A 17,358-nucleotide genomic window follows, 5' to 3' on the forward strand; every position below is an offset into this window, starting at 1 on the left:
CACCACTACCTTTTCACTGTGATTGATATTTGCTGTGGTCCTTCAATAGTGTCATAAAATTAGCTCACTAAAGGCTGTGGCCTTTCAGAACTGAGTCTGTTGTTGTGCAAATAGTGCAACATACATATGCATGTACATTTGCATCTATACGTGTACGGTTGCTGAAAATGGTTCAATCTCGGTCAAAAACAAAATTAAATCTACAAGATGGTTTCATCTGGGTTGGTCCCAGTACCATGACTATCTACTTCTGATTTTCTCAAAGTATTATTTTTCCATTGTACAGCTTTATTTGTTGTTTTTAATTTTTCTTTAAAGTTATCTCTTAAGTTAAGCCTGATATTTTGTTCCCTTAATTTTCATGATGTCAGTTCATACTAATCATGGACATGAGTACATGTATATAAAACAGTTGGTTAGTAATTTAAACATTAAAGTAATTTGAAGGTCCCCATGATTCAAGTTTACAATGTACATACATGTATCTGTACACTGTACATCTAGGAGCCAAGTTGAATTTAATGGATGTAACCTCCTCTTGGAAGTCAGGGTTGATTTTCAGACTTTTTACGTATTATATGTGGAAAGAATTGGGTTGTGCTTGGTTATTAAGTCAACTTATAAATCATAAAGCACCTGTATATTTGCCCAGTCAGTCATTTCCCCAGCCCTCAGTTGTACAGCAGCTGGTTGTCATTGTGAGCCAATGAAAAACATCCATGTTTCTGTGGGCAACATAAACATGTCAGTGCTATATTGTTTTTATGCAAAATTGTTAAGCAAATGTCCAAACATTTTGTAGAGATTCAAATTTGAATTCAGAGAGTTTCCTTTGGAAATCAAGAAGACATACATGTAATCTGTACCCAAATGTGAAACAGAGATTGACTTGGTTTTACATGATCCTTTCTCACCAATGCTTTTGTACTTTTTTTTTGGCTAATAAAAAGCAGCAGTTATCTTGATCTTTTGAAGGTGGTAGCTTTTCTTAGATTGCTTCTAGTTAAGATCAGATATGAATAATAATCAGTTTGAGGAATCTAGTCAGAACCATTTGTTTTTGGTGTGAATGTTTAGTTTTTGCTGGCAGGTCTGTCAGTGATCAGAAGTTATGTGACATGCTAACTTTAATATTCATTTTACATTTGGCTTGAGCCTTGAATTAAGCCATGCATCATGGGGTTAAAAAGATCAGTTCTTTCAAGGATTTTAAGTGCAGTGTATATGTTAGTGCAATTTAAAGATGCTTTTAAATGCATTGCCTATTATAACTCTTTAGTTAATGTAATGTAATGTAAACACTTTATTTACAGAAGTAAAGTAAAGTAAAACCTATTAAGCCCGACTGGCTCATAGCTATTTGTACTTTACTCTGGTTTCTACTCCCCCTGGGTAGAATGTTAGTTCATTGCAGATTACTCTCCAGTATTTTGGACATCAGGCTGCCCCAATAATAAATATTCATTGCTGCCAATTTATACTGCTGGGGAAGAGAGGCACTGTGAGTCTTGCCTATGAACACAACACAGTGATGCCGCCCAGGGCTTAAACCCAGACTGCTCGATCTGCTGTCCAGTGCAGTAATCATTAGGCCATCATTCCTCTCGCAGTTTATTTACATGTACATTTACATGTACCCTTTGCACCTTGCTCCCATGGCATCAAAATCTTCTGCAATGACAAGGAATCCTTTTTTTTTTTTGCTGAGAAATAATTAAAAATTTCTGAAAGTTGATTTGAACACAAATTTATAATATAAATCTAGACATTCCACCCTGTGTATAACTTGTTTGGAACAATCAAGAAGCCTTATCGATAAAAGTCTTATTAATTTTGTTGAAGCTTACATGTATACATGGAATTGCTCGCTGCATGTGTAGCTCTTAAACTAGTCAGCTAAAGAGGTAAGGTGCAGTTTCTCAAATGAGATGCTGCATACATTTGCATAATGTAGACATGCATGTCCTCTGCTGCATCTAAGTCACACTGAGGAAAACCTGTGGCTTATTGAGTAACTTTTTAAAAAAATTCTTGTAATTTGTAAACTGAAAATAAAACTAAAGTTTATGATTAGAAACATAATTTGCATGTTGATAAAGATGGCATGTTTGCTACTACTACATTGTATGATCATAAACTGTAACAATTTGCACATCGAGTTATTGATCCTTTGGATGGTTTGAGCCTACCTATTGTTCAATACCAGTTGACTCCACCCTCCTGGTTTAAAAGGGCATGTTGACCCAGACTGGGGGGGAGGGGGGAGACTACATGGTGGTCTCATAGAACCAACCAGACAGTTGATTCTATGTGCTAAAGCAGGTTCTTTTTCATGCTTCTGTAAAGAATCAACAATGCCTTTGACTTGATTTTGTTTAATCTCTTTTACGCTCATTGGGTTGAAACCTTGTGAACTCAAGCAAACCTTTGCAAACATGGGATGTTTTTCAATGCCTCTTGGCAAATCTCATGACTTCCCATACGTTTTGACTTACACCCATGTAGTGATGAGTTGTTTGTGCCCAGCAGTGATAATAATTAGGCACTTGTTTATTTTGAAGTGCTGGCTTGGGTTTTGTTCACAGGTGGTTTCCCTGTTCATTGTACCTGTGTTGGTTTGACATGTACTTATTTTCACTAATCAGATTGAAAGAACCTGAATTTGCAAACAAGGACACAGGCTTCTGGTTATTAAATGTTAATGGCATGTCTAGAACTCAGTGCAATACTTAAAGCCGATGTGCGGTGAAAATAAATACCAGCAATAACATCTAAACCTCTGCTCTCTCTAGAGTGATATGCCCACAGGAGTAATCTCTGGATAAACTGTAAAAAAATTCTGGCATATGGATTAGGTAGTATGGTAAACCTTGTCAGAAACCAAAATTTAAACTGTTAAATAATTAATCATTGAAACTCTAAATATAAAATTTTTAAACCTAACCAAGTGTTCTCATTACTCTGTTAGCTCTATCCCAAAGTTCATAACACAGTGGTGTTTTAACACGTTTTGGTTACACTGAAGACTCGTGGCTCTGTGGTAATTTTGGAAACTCTTTCTACAATATGGGGGATTTCCCTCTGAATGGTTTGGGCGACTTCACTGGCAAGGCCATGACTGACTTGGATGATGGGCTTTTTTATGGAACAGCAACAGCCCAGAGTCAACCGCTGGATAATCAGCACCTCACCCAGAACAGTAATAGACCTTTTCTTTTGACATTTTAATCTTGATCAGTTTCAGCTTTTTAATATTAACTTTGAGGGTTTTGAATGCTACTATAGTAAACATGACTGTAGTCAAGAGCTGCATTTAAACTTGTTAACCTAAATACATTCAAGTGAAAGTCAATATGTTGCTTTGTTTGTGTAAAAACATGCTGTCAAAAAAGTGCAATTATTTTGAAATTAACCTGAGTTTTTTTGCACGTAGACATGTGCTCTAAATGGGAGTTAAGTTGTATAGGTATTTGTCAATTTAATTTCAATTAGTAAAACTGCAAAAGAAGCTTGAGTAGAAATGAATGCAAAGCTAGTTTAGTGGGTGAGATGACCTGCGTTAACAGTTTACTGACACCAGTTGACTTAACATGTACTTGTATCTTATAGACGAACTGATAATCATAAACATGACATTAAACACAGTAAATAGAGTTTTCATAATTGTGAAAGCAGTGGAGAGAAAGAGTATTAAAAGGTTCTAACCATCTTCATGCATAATAATAAAAAAATATTGTATTTCATACCTGTACTATCATCAACCTTAAAATCCTGATGTAACTGGGTGTATTTAAATTTTGCTAAGTTGCCAAATGCTATGTTGCATTTGCATATGTACAAAGTAGAATGTTTCCTGTAGTTCACTTTCTGCACACAAATACAACTGTCTGCTAACTGGAACTAAAACAGTGGTGTTCTTAGCGGCTTTTGTTTTTGGTTATGGTTTTCAAGAGGATTGATATGCTTGACAAGGTCGCACCATAGGAGGAAAATGTGTGGAGTGCAAGCCAAGAGAGCCTTTGTTTGAATGAAATAGGCAGCCCAGAGGGAAACAGCTTTCTTCAAGGGTCAGAACATTTTTGTTTTAGTGTGAACCGGGTTCTGTAGGGTATATAGCACCTTTATTGTTCTTAATTAATTCATCATTTCACTGGAGATACATGTGGGTGTCTACTTGTGTTCCCTAGAAGACAAGTGTTGAATGGGGATAAAAGACAATAGGTTTGCTTGTGGCTTTTGAATAATTTAGCTCCAGCATTGAAACAGTGGAAACAAAGACCATGTGTTATTTTCTGTGGTTAGCCTTTTATTTTGACTCTGTTGAAATGGGAGATTAAGGCTTGATTTTCAAAGTTACAAAGTTACACTTCAAACAGGTACACATTAGGGGTAATATGAACACCTAGTAATTATTTGGCTTAGTTTATTTTGGCATAAGATCATTTCGCTTTGAAAATTTCAGCTTTATCTCAACAAGTTTGGTTGGTTTTGTATGCATAATATTTCATGGATTGTGAACTCTTCAAATTTCATGCAAATTTGCACTTTGTGTTGAGGTTGATTTGGTGAGGCCTGCAAGCTAATTTGTATAGTAAATTCATGTGGTACATACGAGATTTACCTCTGATTGATTCTTGAGTGGATTTCACATCAACAAGGCGTCTTAGGTGGTGTTAAATGAGGTGAAGCTGGCTTTGAATTTACCAATAGAAGTGAATCAAATGCAAAGTAGTGTGTTGATAAATAATTCCAATCGGCTTTCATGCTGCTTGTGGACTTAAGCTAGGAAGATTTTGGAGCAGTGGCTAGTGATACATGTGCACATTCCTTACACTGTTAGTAGCAGTTCAAATAAGTAATTTTCAGCTTTAAATTGTTTTCTTGTTAAATTAAAATGATCATACACTTAAGATAGGTGTTTAATTGCACTGGACAATGAGGCTCTTTTGTGAGTGGAGTTTATCCAAGTAATTATGTTGCCACGAGAGGGAAAGTGTTGTTTATGGGAGAAAAGAATTGCGTCTTACTAAATAGTTGTATATGCGGCTTTCTATAAATCTATTAGGCAGCTGTATGGTACATTGTTCACTTTCATGGGCTCTAAATTTATTTCAAATGTAGACATCTGCTTGCATAAGTTTAAAATTGCTTCTTGTAAAATAGTTGTAAATGCTGCTTTCTATAGTTCTATTAGGCAGCTGTATAGTGCATTGTTCATTTTCGTGGGCCCTAAATTTAAGTTCACATCTAGACATCTGCTCCTCACAAGTTAGCCGCAATGTATTGTGTCTGTTATTTTGTTTTGTAAATGAAGAAAAATTTGGCTTGTAAGTTGCTTTTATTCTCAAGGTTAAACTCAAGCTTTATAAATTTGTTGAGTGAGCAGAATTTTGTAGAAAATTGTTTTTTAATTTAACTGATCCTTTCTCAGCATGTTACATTGAAAATGTATTTGAAACTGTTTGGACAAGTTCTTTCAAATTCAAGTACTTTCAAATTTTGACAGCAATGACCCTTGTTATTTTCAGGTTTAGCAGCCTTTTTCTGTTGCTATTTTACTACTTTTGAGCAGCTGAAACACCTTATTTTGGCCAACCCAATACTAAAGAATAAAAATATGTGAAATGTATAAATTGTTCAAAATGGTCATTCCTGTTGCTAAGAGTAGATACTGTACATATACATGTACAACAACACTGTGATGCACGGCCTTTGAGACAAGGGTCATTGCAGACATATTCCTAGATGATTCTGGTGCAGCTTGTTGTATTTGTTATTTCTATTGTTTACCATGTAATTCAGGAAGTTACATTCAGGGGTCATTACTTTTGGAAGGTTGTTACTTTTAGAAGCTTGCTACTTTCTGGATCATAGCTACATAGTAGAACCTTGTCTGAGAGCCATCTTGTTTGTAAGCCAGCACATTGCAGTCTGTTACATTCGGCCTGATCAAGAGCCTGGGCAGTCATTTTTCTTTAGCCACAAAGCTCTCACTTTTGATAGCCAATGGTGGATGAAGTAATGAAGTTCTACGGAATGACCAGAAATGGGCAAGACTGTTCTTAAACATGTTTTGATTGGTGGTGCAATGAGCCACATGGATGTACAAAGAAAAGCATACTGTAGCAGCAGTCATTTTCTCTCTCTGTGCAGTAGAATTTTTTTTTCATGATGTTTTACAACTAGTGTGGTCAATTGACAGTCGACTTTCTCTAGAAGGCAGGGAATAAATTTCACAATAAAGAAGACATTTGGTTTCATAGTATAGGAGCTACAGACCAAAGTTGAATTAGTACATGTTCAAGTCTAAAACATTTGATAATAATTGATCTTTGTAGGTGCTGGAATGAGCCTGAGTATGGAGCGGCATATTCAACAAACCAATGAAAGACTGCAATGCATAAAACAGCACCTCTCCTCACCACAAGGGTTCCAGACATCGGCAAGGGAACTTCTGGAATGGTGTGGGGATGTACGTGCCTTTCAGCGAGCATTTGAGAGCAACTTGATGGGATGCCTCACAGTATGTGTTGCTTTATAACTCCCTTGATATTTTGAAATTCTGATGCAGTTTACTTGACCTTATGACATGCAGGGCTTGATGACAGCCTGTGCAGATTTGCCAGTGTAATGTGGTTTATTGTCTTTTAGGTTGTGAGTCAAGTTGCAGCAAATCCTGGTTATGATTTGGATTTAGGTATGTGTGATATTTTTGTTATTACTGTAAGTGCTTAAGCTAAATTGTTTCATGAAAATCTGGGAAATCGGACTTCTAGGTAAAAATTGTTTGGCTCGTAAAACTTGACCTATTGCTAGCCATTATTCCAGTGTGTGTACTTAAAAGTCTGTTTCTAGGCTTGTCGTTGATGACATTATTCTCAAGTGATCAAAATATGAATTCACCTTACAATATCAGTACACTGTCAAGTGGACAAGTGATGAGAATTAAAAAAGATCATCATTAGGTAGTATACATTGCAGTCTTGGAAGTGTTGGGCCCAAATTTCTTCGAGTTGATGGTAACCTGTAAGGAGAATTGATTTGAAATTTTTCCTACTTGTAGGGAAATATATACTTTTGGTAAGGAGCTATTTTTTTGAGGTCTATTATAATTATGTTTTAATTTTTGGTTTTAAATCACTTAGGCTACAGACTTCTAGCAGTTTGTGCTGCACATAGAGACAAGTTCTCAACAAAGTCAGCAAGTGAGTAACTTGACCATTTGTTAGTTAACAAATTTATCTCATTTTTTTCATGGTGTACACTCTTTTAGTATAAGTCTAGTAGCATTCTATCATGAATGTTGTTTCCTGATACGCTATGCTACTCACTATCTATTCTGTGGTAGATAGTAAGTAGCATAACAGTGTGTGCTTGTTAACAAAATGATGGCTGCTTCTTTGCATATTTGAGGTGCCTGTGAAGAGGATTTGGATAAAGTTTTGAACAACTAGTAGATTTATACTAAAACTCAATTTCTATGCTCTCAATTTCTATGCGTGATAAAATCTCGAGCTCATAATCCAATTGTTAATAGACCAGTGAAATGTAAAATGTTACAAAATGGCATTACCAAGTAGCGATTAATTGTAACAGAGATTTCTGATCCAGGTTGCATTGATTTAATTTCAAATTGGCATGATTTTAGTGTTTCAAATGTCTAGGATCATGGGCCAGATGTATGGAGACAGATGCAGTGACATCAATATTAATCACTGTGTTTGATTTGACTAGTGAAACAAGCTACTTTCCCTGTTTATGAGCTTAATGAATGTGGATTAATTCTTTTTTTTTTTTTTTACACGAGCAAACTTGGCTATTTATTAGTGAAATCAGCCTATGGTAACTGTTTCTAGATGCCTACACAAACCGTAATGGAAGCCCTAACCCTACTAAATGGCACTGGACCATTCTCCAATACTAACCTTGACCCTAACCTCAAGACCTTGGCAAAATCAACATTGTACTGTTTCTTAAATGAAAATCTCTGATGTTACTGATTCTCTTGAAATCAACATTTAATTGTTTCTTAAGTGAAATCAAAATCTTTAAGGTTGTGCATTGGCATGCAATCAACATTTTGCTTTTTCTTTAAGTAAGTGAAATCAGCATATTGAGGTTGACTGTTGATGTGAATCAGCATTTTGGCAAAATGATTAGTGCTTCCAAAATGTGAAGTGAAACAAACTTCTTTGCTTTTAATATAAAGTGGAACAGGAACTTGTTTTGAGGTTTTTTTTTTCTGGCAAATCAGAGCAAGAGGTGGTTATGCCTTCAGTCTGTCAATTAAACCTCTCAATCAGTCATGACCAGTGCATCACAAGTGTGTGGGCAACACGGGCCAGTGAATTTACAAAGTTCAAAAGTCTGGGTCACATCATAAATTATTGTATAAAGCATGCATAGTTTGGCATTACAATACTTACAGTGTATGTTAGCTTGTAAATGGCATTGTGCAAAATAGTTATAATCTTTCTGATTGTTTAACATGCCCTACTACATGTATATGTTAATATAATGTTCTTGTATTTTGTTTTTTTTTCTCTGTGTAGTATCATTAAGGTACTAAGCCATTAAAAGCATAATAATTATGTTGAGTGCATCAACACAAAGTGCTAACAAATGCAGTCATGCAAGTGTCTCGAGTGACAGGAAAACGACCTCGTCTAATACATAGAGTATCAACAGTCCTGATCATTTCAATAACATGTACTCTATGAACTGATTTTGTTCTTTGTTGAGTTTGAATGAATCAAAGTGCATGTTGGTGACAGGAAAAAACTATTCAAATGAACACTTAATTAACCAGAAATGACATTATTTATATTTGCCCTGTAAAAGTTCTTAACCTAATATTGACATATAATATTGGTTCTGTGCTATTCACAGCTATGTTAGGCGTGTGGTGTGAAGATCTTGGCAGACTTCTGCTCCTACGACACCAAAAGCAAAGAAATGTTGATACGCAGAAGGCAACAGGCTATCCCACAGGGCCGGCGAACAAGCTCACACAGATGAATCAGTTGAACCAGATGAATCAATTAAATCAGCTTGCCAACAAGTATGTCACCTAGTTATAGCATTTTTTTCAAATTGTTTTCTGCAACTTTTGTTGCGTTAGATTGATCATGCATTAATTTATAACTGCATTCTTTGCCTTCTCAGTGCTTTACTCCCTTTTCTCCTTCATACTTGCTACTAGCATGAATTGTAGGAACAATCTTGGGGTTGCTCTCAAATTGTTTTGTTTTCCTTGTGAAATGGACACAGTCAAATCACCATAAACCACATAGTTAAGGTTACCTTCTAGGTAACTACCATAACACATGCTAAGAGTTCTCTTACATCAGAGGGGCTTGTGAAAAATATTCTGCTTCATTATGCATGTAACATGGTTCCCAAAAATAAGAATTTGCAGACACAGATAGAATTAAACATAGGTTTACTAATTCGGAGAAATGCTTCCTGTGGTTTTATTGTGTTAGGCTAAAGAAATTTCATTTATTACACAGTTTAATGAACATACATGATTATGTTAGTGTAGACAACAACCTTAGAGATTAGTGCCATTGATTCATTGGATCATAATTATATAACTACAGTCACAAAATCCCTCCTAAGACAACGGTTTATTATAAATCATTGCGCTCATTTCAGGTCGATACTGTGCATTGTTTTGGAGATAAAATGCTTTGAAATTTGTGACCACCAAGTTTTGCCTGTGTGGCTTAAATGTCACACATTTTCACTCTTTTTTAAACTTTCAGATATAATAAATATTTATTAGTGATATCTAGAGAGTTCTGAAGTGAATAATAATGATATTGATAGTAAAATCCATGCTACTTGTTTTCAACCTTTTCTTTCTGTTAGCATGGTTATGAAGAACATTGTTTTTAAATTATGTACATATATACCTAAAGTTTGGAAAAATTTTATCTAAATCCTTATCCTGTAATCATAAATTCCTTACATATGTTGTCCATGCAAAGCAGCAAATTTTTTTTTATATTGTTTGAGACTTTCAATTGAAGTATTGGATGAATTGCAGTGATTTTGTATAATGATGTTGTGCAAGTAAATTAGTTTAGCACCCTATTTCCTTTTGAACTCTCATCATTATGAATTGCATTGTAAAAACATATCTTGCAGTTTCCTTACGTGTACATCTTTGTTCTTAGTAGAAAGTTGAAAGATTGAAGCATTTCATTGTAGGTTTTGAGTGAGTTATGTCAGATTTTCTGTCATATTGATCGTCGGTGACTTCCAGACTTAGCCGATGCATTATTTTGCAGTGATGCATCAACCGTCATGTGGCCACAGACTACACAGGGTCATGGTCAACAGCAGCCTTCCTTGTCTGTTGTGACGACAGTGTGGGGTGTCACATCATCTATGACAAATGGAACAGCCAACATGACGCATGACCCAACTAATCCAGGCATTCCAACAACAAACACTGTCAACTCTGTGGGACATCCATATCTTTCAACCTCTGCAAATCCTAAACAATATGCACAATCAGGTAAAGATTGAAGTCATCTTTCTGGTACATCTTTATAACAGTACACATTGCAAAGGCCATGTAGTTAGGAAAAATGTTCACATTACTGTCTTAAAGTAGCTGTGAGGTGTTATGCTATATTTAAAGTATAATTTGCATGTATGTTCCTCATTGAATTTGGAATAAACATGGACTCAATTTAATATTTGCACTCACTTCCCACTTGCAATTTTGGCCAGGTTTTGGCAAATAATTTGCTCCATGCTTTTGAATTGAAAGAAGCTTTGATAATAACATTATATCATTATGCATCAACAGGGCAGTGGGTTTCCTTAAGCAATCTCAAATTTCAAACAAGCAAGCATCATAAAGTATACGTTTGTTAATTTAAGGGAAAAAACAGCACTCTTAAGTTTAACAAACATGTTTTGTTAGATACTTCTGCCATCTTCAGTCTGAATTGAACATAGTGTGTGGTAGAATATAAATAGTGAAAAATGACATATTCTTGATTGTTTACATTCTTCAGGTGGGTATCCAGCAAGACCAGGAAGCAGGTTACCTCAAGAAACAACACCCACCGCAGCACAAAACTACATGCAGAGGCAGAACAGTTACCCTGCGACTGCGAACACACCCAGTGTGCCTCCAGGAAGTAACCATTATTACTCCCAGCAAAACTCTGTTCCACCCAATGCATCCCCCTTTCCACAACCCACGGCTAATCCAGCAGCAGCTGCAGCAGCGGCTGCAGTTGCAGCAGCAGCAGCTACAGCAACAGCAACTGCTACAGCAACTGCCACAGCTGCCCTTCAGGATCAGCAACAAATGGGTAAGTGCTATCTTAATGTGTAATTTCCTCTTGGTGAACCTATTATTTGAAGCTATTGCTTCATGGATGTGTGATGATTACATAAGCATTTGACTACATTGCCCTTATTTTAAAAGGCAACTTACTGGTGTAAATGAATTCAAAAGGTTGGATCAAGCTGGCAGAATGTCTTTGTATACATGTAGTTCAATTTTGGTTTTTCATGATTTCGTTTTGCAGGAGAGTATGGATTCCCTCCAGGACAAAACCAGTATCCTCCCAATCAAGCTGGTCACCCGCAACATCCACCACCACCTTACCAGCGTAGCAACAGCTTTCCTCAATATCCACAGCCATTTTCACAACAACAGCAGCAGCAACAACAACAACCTGGAACCCAACAGGGAATGCAAAAACCTAACTCAAACATGAGCAGGGCACAATATTTGCAGGAGTTTATGTTAAGAAAACAGCAACAGCAGCAACAACAGCAAATGCAGCAGCAGCAACAACAGCAAATGCAGCAGCATTATAAGCAACAATATCCTGGGCAGTATGGGGTAAGGTGGTTTGTTGACTGCTTGATAATAGTAGGAATACTGTTAGTATCGATTTGATTTAGTACCCTTCTTCCAATAAGCACCCCCTTTTTCTAATGAGTGCTTCTGTAATCGCCCCCATATCAAAAGTAATATTCAATACAGTAAAATCTAAAAACATTCTCTGGCTAAAAGTATATAAAAACCCAGGCATTTGACTTTAGACAGTCATTAGCCTGGGTTTTTATATACTTTTAGCTAGAGAACATTTTTAGATTTTACCAGAATTCATCTTAGCTGCGGCCCTTCTAAAATACATCGACATTCATTTTAAAACAGACTGATACTGGCAAATGAAATATAAAGTCTACTTTCTCATCTGAAGGCAATACTGAAAATGTGCTTGCTTTCAAGTGCTTGTATTTTGGCTTCAAATAATCAAATGATTTTTAGAAAGGTTCTTACAGGAACTAAGACAAAACTTTGAAAAAATTTGATTGACAGTCCATCATGAAAGTATGAAAAAATTAGCGTGTAATGTATTGAACCAAATGGTGAAAATTGATTCTTTGCACTATCTTGACCAGGCTTGGTTTGTTAATACAATGAGATTGTCCTTGAACTCAGCATTGGTGTTGGTCATTCTCATTTCTCAAGTTTACAACTTGTCATTTGTAGACAAAAAGAAAGGTTGAACTTAGTTTGACCAATGTGTTTCTGCAATGATTTGGGAAGAAAGGAGTGGTTTAATGTTAAAATCAGTCCTCTTTTTGTTGGGAAGCGGCATATACAAAACTTACAATATACAGTGGAACGCCTCGCTAATTTATGGCTCACTTCTCCCTTTCTTTTCTCTTTTTGCTCTAGCAACAGGGTGGCTATCAAATGCCTTCCTACCCAGCACAGAGTGGCTACCAACAGCAGCCGACACCACCCCCTCCTTACACGCCTAGCATGAGTCCCATGTCACAAATTAACCAACAGATGGGTCACATGATGCAGGGAAACTCAGTCAACCAAACAATGGGACAGTTGAACCAGCCAATGGGAGCACAGATGGGCCAAATTCCACCCATGGGGCCAGTAAACCAGATGTCCCAAGTCAGCCCCATGGGCCAAGTGCCTCAAGTAGCACAGACTCCGCAGGTCCCACCAATGGGCCAGGTGCCCCAACCAGGGATGTATGGTTCTCATATGCCACAACAAGGACCACGCCCCATGGCAAGACGGCGCAAAAGTACGCTTCAGTACCAAAACTCTTCAATGGCAAATGCTTTATCTCCACCAGTCACACCAGGAGCTATACCTAGCCCCTACATGAGTATTAGTGACGCCAGCGGTAATCCTTCAAACTGTTATGACATTAAACCTCAGATTGTTCCTAACACTTCTCCGCCACAGGGTTACGAGGACATCAAGCCTCCAAGGCTAAATAGTAAGTAGGTAGTAGTAAATAGGGAGGCTTGGTGGTGACCACTGTTTGGTACGTTGTAGGCTTCTTAGAGATTGATTTGTTTTATAGTAGGGCCTTAGGGCTCAGTGCATGGGTCACCCTATGTTGAAACAGAAATGCCCTCAAGCATGGGCTGAAAGCTTACAAAATGACATGAAATCATTAAATGATTCCAGACCGCAAAATATAATTTAAACATGTTTTTATGTTTGCAATACATGTTTCAACAGAAATGCCTGTCACTGTTAATTACAAAACCTGTGTTAACTTTGAGTAATGGTGACCTCCATTTTGTTAGATTCTCTCTCTTTCCAATTTCCTTTCCATGCTACTTGTACACAGTTGTCGTTGTTCTTTAGTTGTTACATGCAGTTGATGTCCTTTGCGGTTTTATATTATGTTATTCAATTGTACAAAAACAGTGACTATTGTTATATAGCTGGAGTTCTTCCTGAACAGCCCATGCTTTCATTGGCTACTTTGAGGTCACATGACATTTAAGAATAAAACTGTTTTCTGCAAATTTCAACCTTTAACCACTGTGAGACGATTGGTTGTCATGTTGCATCCTCTTTTGTCTTTATTGTACTTTATAACAGATAACTTAATGACTGGTATCATGGAAAACCAGTTGATTTTGTTTCTCTGGAATTTCATTGTTTCTAGAGTCTCAGGAGACAAAAGTAACTGTTTCCTTTAAGAACAAATTAAGTGTTAATTCTCACCAAACAATGTTAAAGTTAACATTATTTAAATTTGCACATGCTTTGTAACTTTTGAAAGGTGTCTTGTCAACTTTTGTGTAAAAAAAAAGGTTGTGCGTTTTCTGTAAGTCATTACTAGCCTGCTCTTGGCAAAAATACAACGGAAGAAAAGGTCTCTGTATTGCAAAATTATTCTTTCGTACTAATTTTTATGACTTCAACCAACAACAGCACCTTTATTTGTACACACTCAGCTAAAATTAAATGAACAAAAATAAGTTTAAAATAAAAGAAGAGTACATGGCTGCCTAAAATAACCTTAATGGACTAATAAGACTGAGTGGCCATCCTTAGTGATTCAAAGCAATTATTTGTTTGGTTCAAATATGAAGAGAAAAGCCGGAACAATAAACGCATCACAAATGATTTGCCTTAAGCCGGAACAATTAACACATCACAAATGATTTGCCTTAAGCCGGAACAATTAACACATCACAAATGATTTGCCTTAAGCCCGAACAATTAACACATCACAAACGATTTGCCTTAAGCCCAAACAACACTGTTGTCTGTTTTCTGGTTTGTTTCACTATCCCAAGGTGTAATTCCATATACTTGTGTAGCTTTTTGTCATTATCTTCATCACTTTAGTCTGTATGAAGATCACTGACCATCTGTGCTTTAACTTTCAAAACACACACCACTCAGCTTGGCTTAGCTCACTTTTATTTTCTTGGTGGCTGGTTTCCTTCACAAGTTACTTATCTTGGTTATTTCTTTATTGTAGCTTTATCAGGTGAAAATGATGTGATAAGATTAACCTTCCCTGTGCGAGATGGCATTGTGCTAGCTCCATTCAGACTGGAGCACAATTTAGCTGTCAGCAATCATGTGTTCCATCTTAGAGACTCTGTTCATCAGACACTTATGATGAGGTAATGTTTTGAGCAATTTTTAACATCACAGCAACATGCGCACAAAAGTTTGTTTGCTAGGGTTTAGTTGGCAGGTCACTCAAAAATTTGCTCAAATTTGCACCAGCTTAACTGGAAAGTTCAGTTTTTTATGCCCTGCACAGTTCACAGTATGACATGGTAGGTGCTAAGATATATGAAAGATACCTTTTGCCAGATAGCTACCAAAATGTGATCTCTTGGAAAGGTCGTACTCATTTTGAAGTGTTGTTGTTTTTCAGACCTGATCTTGAGCTCCAATTCAAGTGTTATCATCATGAGGATAAACAAATGTACACCAACTGGCCAGCGTCAGTCACTGTCAGTGTGAATGCTAATCCACTTATTATTGAAAGGGTGAGTGCAGTGTATCACTATTGAACTGATTTTATTTTAAATTTGTCACTTATACAGGTCTTTTTTACAATGCTGCCTTTGTATGATCATTGTATGTGTACCACATTATCCTCAAAGTTAATTTCTTGACATTTGTAGATGTTCAGTTTTGGAACATAACAAACAAGATGAGTAGCTGAAATTGGTTTTAGCTATTATGGCATTAGCCATTTTTATTGCCTTGTTTGTGCAATGGTTATGTTAATTGTAAGAACATAATTTTATCAGCTTGTGTGCCCACTAAAACCTACTGTGTCAAGAACCCTGCAATTACACAAGGCAGAAAGTTTCAACTCATCTTTACATGTGATGTGACATTTTTTATTAATTTAATAACACGTATGTGACTAACAATGTGCTTTTCATGTACATTGCAGCAAGGGGACAACAAAACCTCGCATAAACCTCTTCATTTGAAGAATGTGTGTAAACCTGGCAGGAATACAATACAGATAACAGTAACAGCATGCTGCTGTGTGAGTAGGAATTAACAATTTTGACAGAAAATTTAAACTGTTTGCAAACTTTCAGTATTGTAATAGTACAATGACAGTGCAGTAAGTTATTGTTGTTTTCTTTCTTTCTTTCAGTCCCACCTCTTTGTCCTTCAGCTGGTTCACAGACCTTCAGTCAGTTCTGTTTTACAGAGCTTGTTGCGTAAACGCCTACTACCAGCTGAACACTGCATCACAAAAAGTGAGTCCCACAAATCATACCAGCACATGTGCATGTCTTGCATATTAATTTAAGAAGCATCAATCTGTTGCAAGTAGCTGTGACATATGCTGACATTTATGCCATTTACTTTGATCGGCAGTCAAAAGAAACTTCTCGTTATGTTCATCTGCTGTTGGCGGCACTGATGACAGTGTGGAACAAACAGCTATCAAAGTATCCCTAAAATGTCCTATCACATTCAGAAGAATAACTCTGCCAGCCAGAGGCCATGATTGTAAACATATCCAGGTATGTAACTTTGCTGAACATGCATTGTAAGACTGATCTCTGATGACACACCTTAGTTGACAGCTCTCAATGTTGTATTAATCAAGAATAATATGCATTTATTGATACTGAAATGAATAAATTTCGACAAGCATCTTTTTAACTACTTTTCTGCGGAGGCTATGGATGACCGCTTGAGTTAATCCTTATTTGTCTGTGCCTGATTGTCTGATTATCAAGGATTAATTAGGAGAAATGTCTAAAATTTGACAATACAATTTTTTTTTTTGGGGGGGGGGGGGGACTTCGAAAGCAATACTTAAATTATTGTCCAGTTTTTCTTATGTACAAGTTCAATTTTTTATCTATTTCTATAGTGTTTCGACTTGGAATCGTACTTGAGATTAAACTGTGAAAGAGGGAGCTGGAAGTGTCCAGTCTGTAGGTGAGTCTGTCTAGACAGAGTGTTGGTGACCGTAAATTATTGATTTGACAGTTAGGTCACTGATGATGGCTTTGTTGAAAGAAGAAAGGCTACAAAATAATGTTTGATAGTGTATTTACTAGCATTAATAAAGTGTAACTTGGATGTATAAATAAAAGAATGGAAAGGAAAGAGGTTTTTGTAGTTCTGACACAGCTTAAGCAGTTTCTCAGTCACACAAAACGTATATTTGTTTGAGGTACTGCTGATTGGGCTAGTTGAAGCTGATGCTTAGAGGATTTTTCACTACAATCGACCACCTTGAATCTTGGTAAACCAGTTTGTACTAGGTAAAGTTAATATGGAATTTCTCATTCCTTCATTTTGCAGTAAAGTTGCCCTTTTGGAAGGACTTGAAGTGGATCAATACATGTGGGGAATCCTTACAACTTCCAGGTGGTTGCTATAGTTACCATTTTACAAATCTATTCAAATTGCCTTACTCTTTGTACGTGACATAAAGGCCAAAAAATGATCCTGAGTTTATTTGTGTTGAGTTTGGCTTACATGTGTGACAAGCTCTTCAGTTATCTGAAGATTAAATGCCAGAAATCCAGTCTGTAGAATGT

The 17,358-nt window shown here is 36.6% G+C and overlaps 1 protein-coding gene across 10 annotated transcripts in view; it reads left to right on the forward strand.

The window, feature by feature from the left end:
• LOC110054549 (zinc finger MIZ domain-containing protein 1-like) overlaps positions 1 to 17,358 on the forward strand; it is a 41,512-nt gene that overhangs the window by 19,224 nt on the left and 4,930 nt on the right. For 6 of the 10 annotated variants that reach the window (XM_020760886.2, XM_020760884.2, XM_020760885.2 and 3 more), the window contains 15 exons: positions 6,339 to 6,523; positions 6,652 to 6,697; positions 7,146 to 7,205; positions 8,890 to 9,061; positions 10,296 to 10,525; positions 11,034 to 11,336; positions 11,556 to 11,875; positions 12,722 to 13,289; positions 14,799 to 14,946; positions 15,207 to 15,321; positions 15,738 to 15,836; positions 15,951 to 16,056; positions 16,178 to 16,326; positions 16,683 to 16,750; positions 17,120 to 17,188. In XM_020760886.2, the coding sequence (XP_020616545.2) occupies positions 6,339 to 6,523; positions 6,652 to 6,697; positions 7,146 to 7,205; positions 8,890 to 9,061; positions 10,296 to 10,525; positions 11,034 to 11,336; positions 11,556 to 11,875; positions 12,722 to 13,289; positions 14,799 to 14,946; positions 15,207 to 15,321; positions 15,738 to 15,836; positions 15,951 to 16,056; positions 16,178 to 16,326; positions 16,683 to 16,750; positions 17,120 to 17,188 (2,638 nt within the window). Of the gene's footprint in view, positions 1 to 2,968; positions 3,200 to 6,338; positions 6,524 to 6,651; positions 6,698 to 7,145; positions 7,206 to 8,889; positions 9,062 to 10,295; positions 10,526 to 11,033; positions 11,337 to 11,555; positions 11,876 to 12,721; positions 13,290 to 14,798; positions 14,947 to 15,206; positions 15,322 to 15,737; positions 15,837 to 15,950; positions 16,057 to 16,177; positions 16,327 to 16,682; positions 16,751 to 17,119; positions 17,189 to 17,358 lie in introns of all 10 variants that reach the window. The other 4 variants (XM_020760881.2, XM_020760880.2, XM_089296575.1 and 1 more) reach the window with 3 other exon arrangements.

The sequence above is a fragment of the Orbicella faveolata genome, unplaced genomic scaffold, assembly GCF_042242905.1.
Source record: "Orbicella faveolata isolate gen_17 unplaced genomic scaffold, um_ofav_v1 contig_1, whole genome shotgun sequence".
Classification (NCBI taxonomy): domain Eukaryota; kingdom Metazoa; phylum Cnidaria; class Anthozoa; order Scleractinia; family Merulinidae; genus Orbicella; species Orbicella faveolata.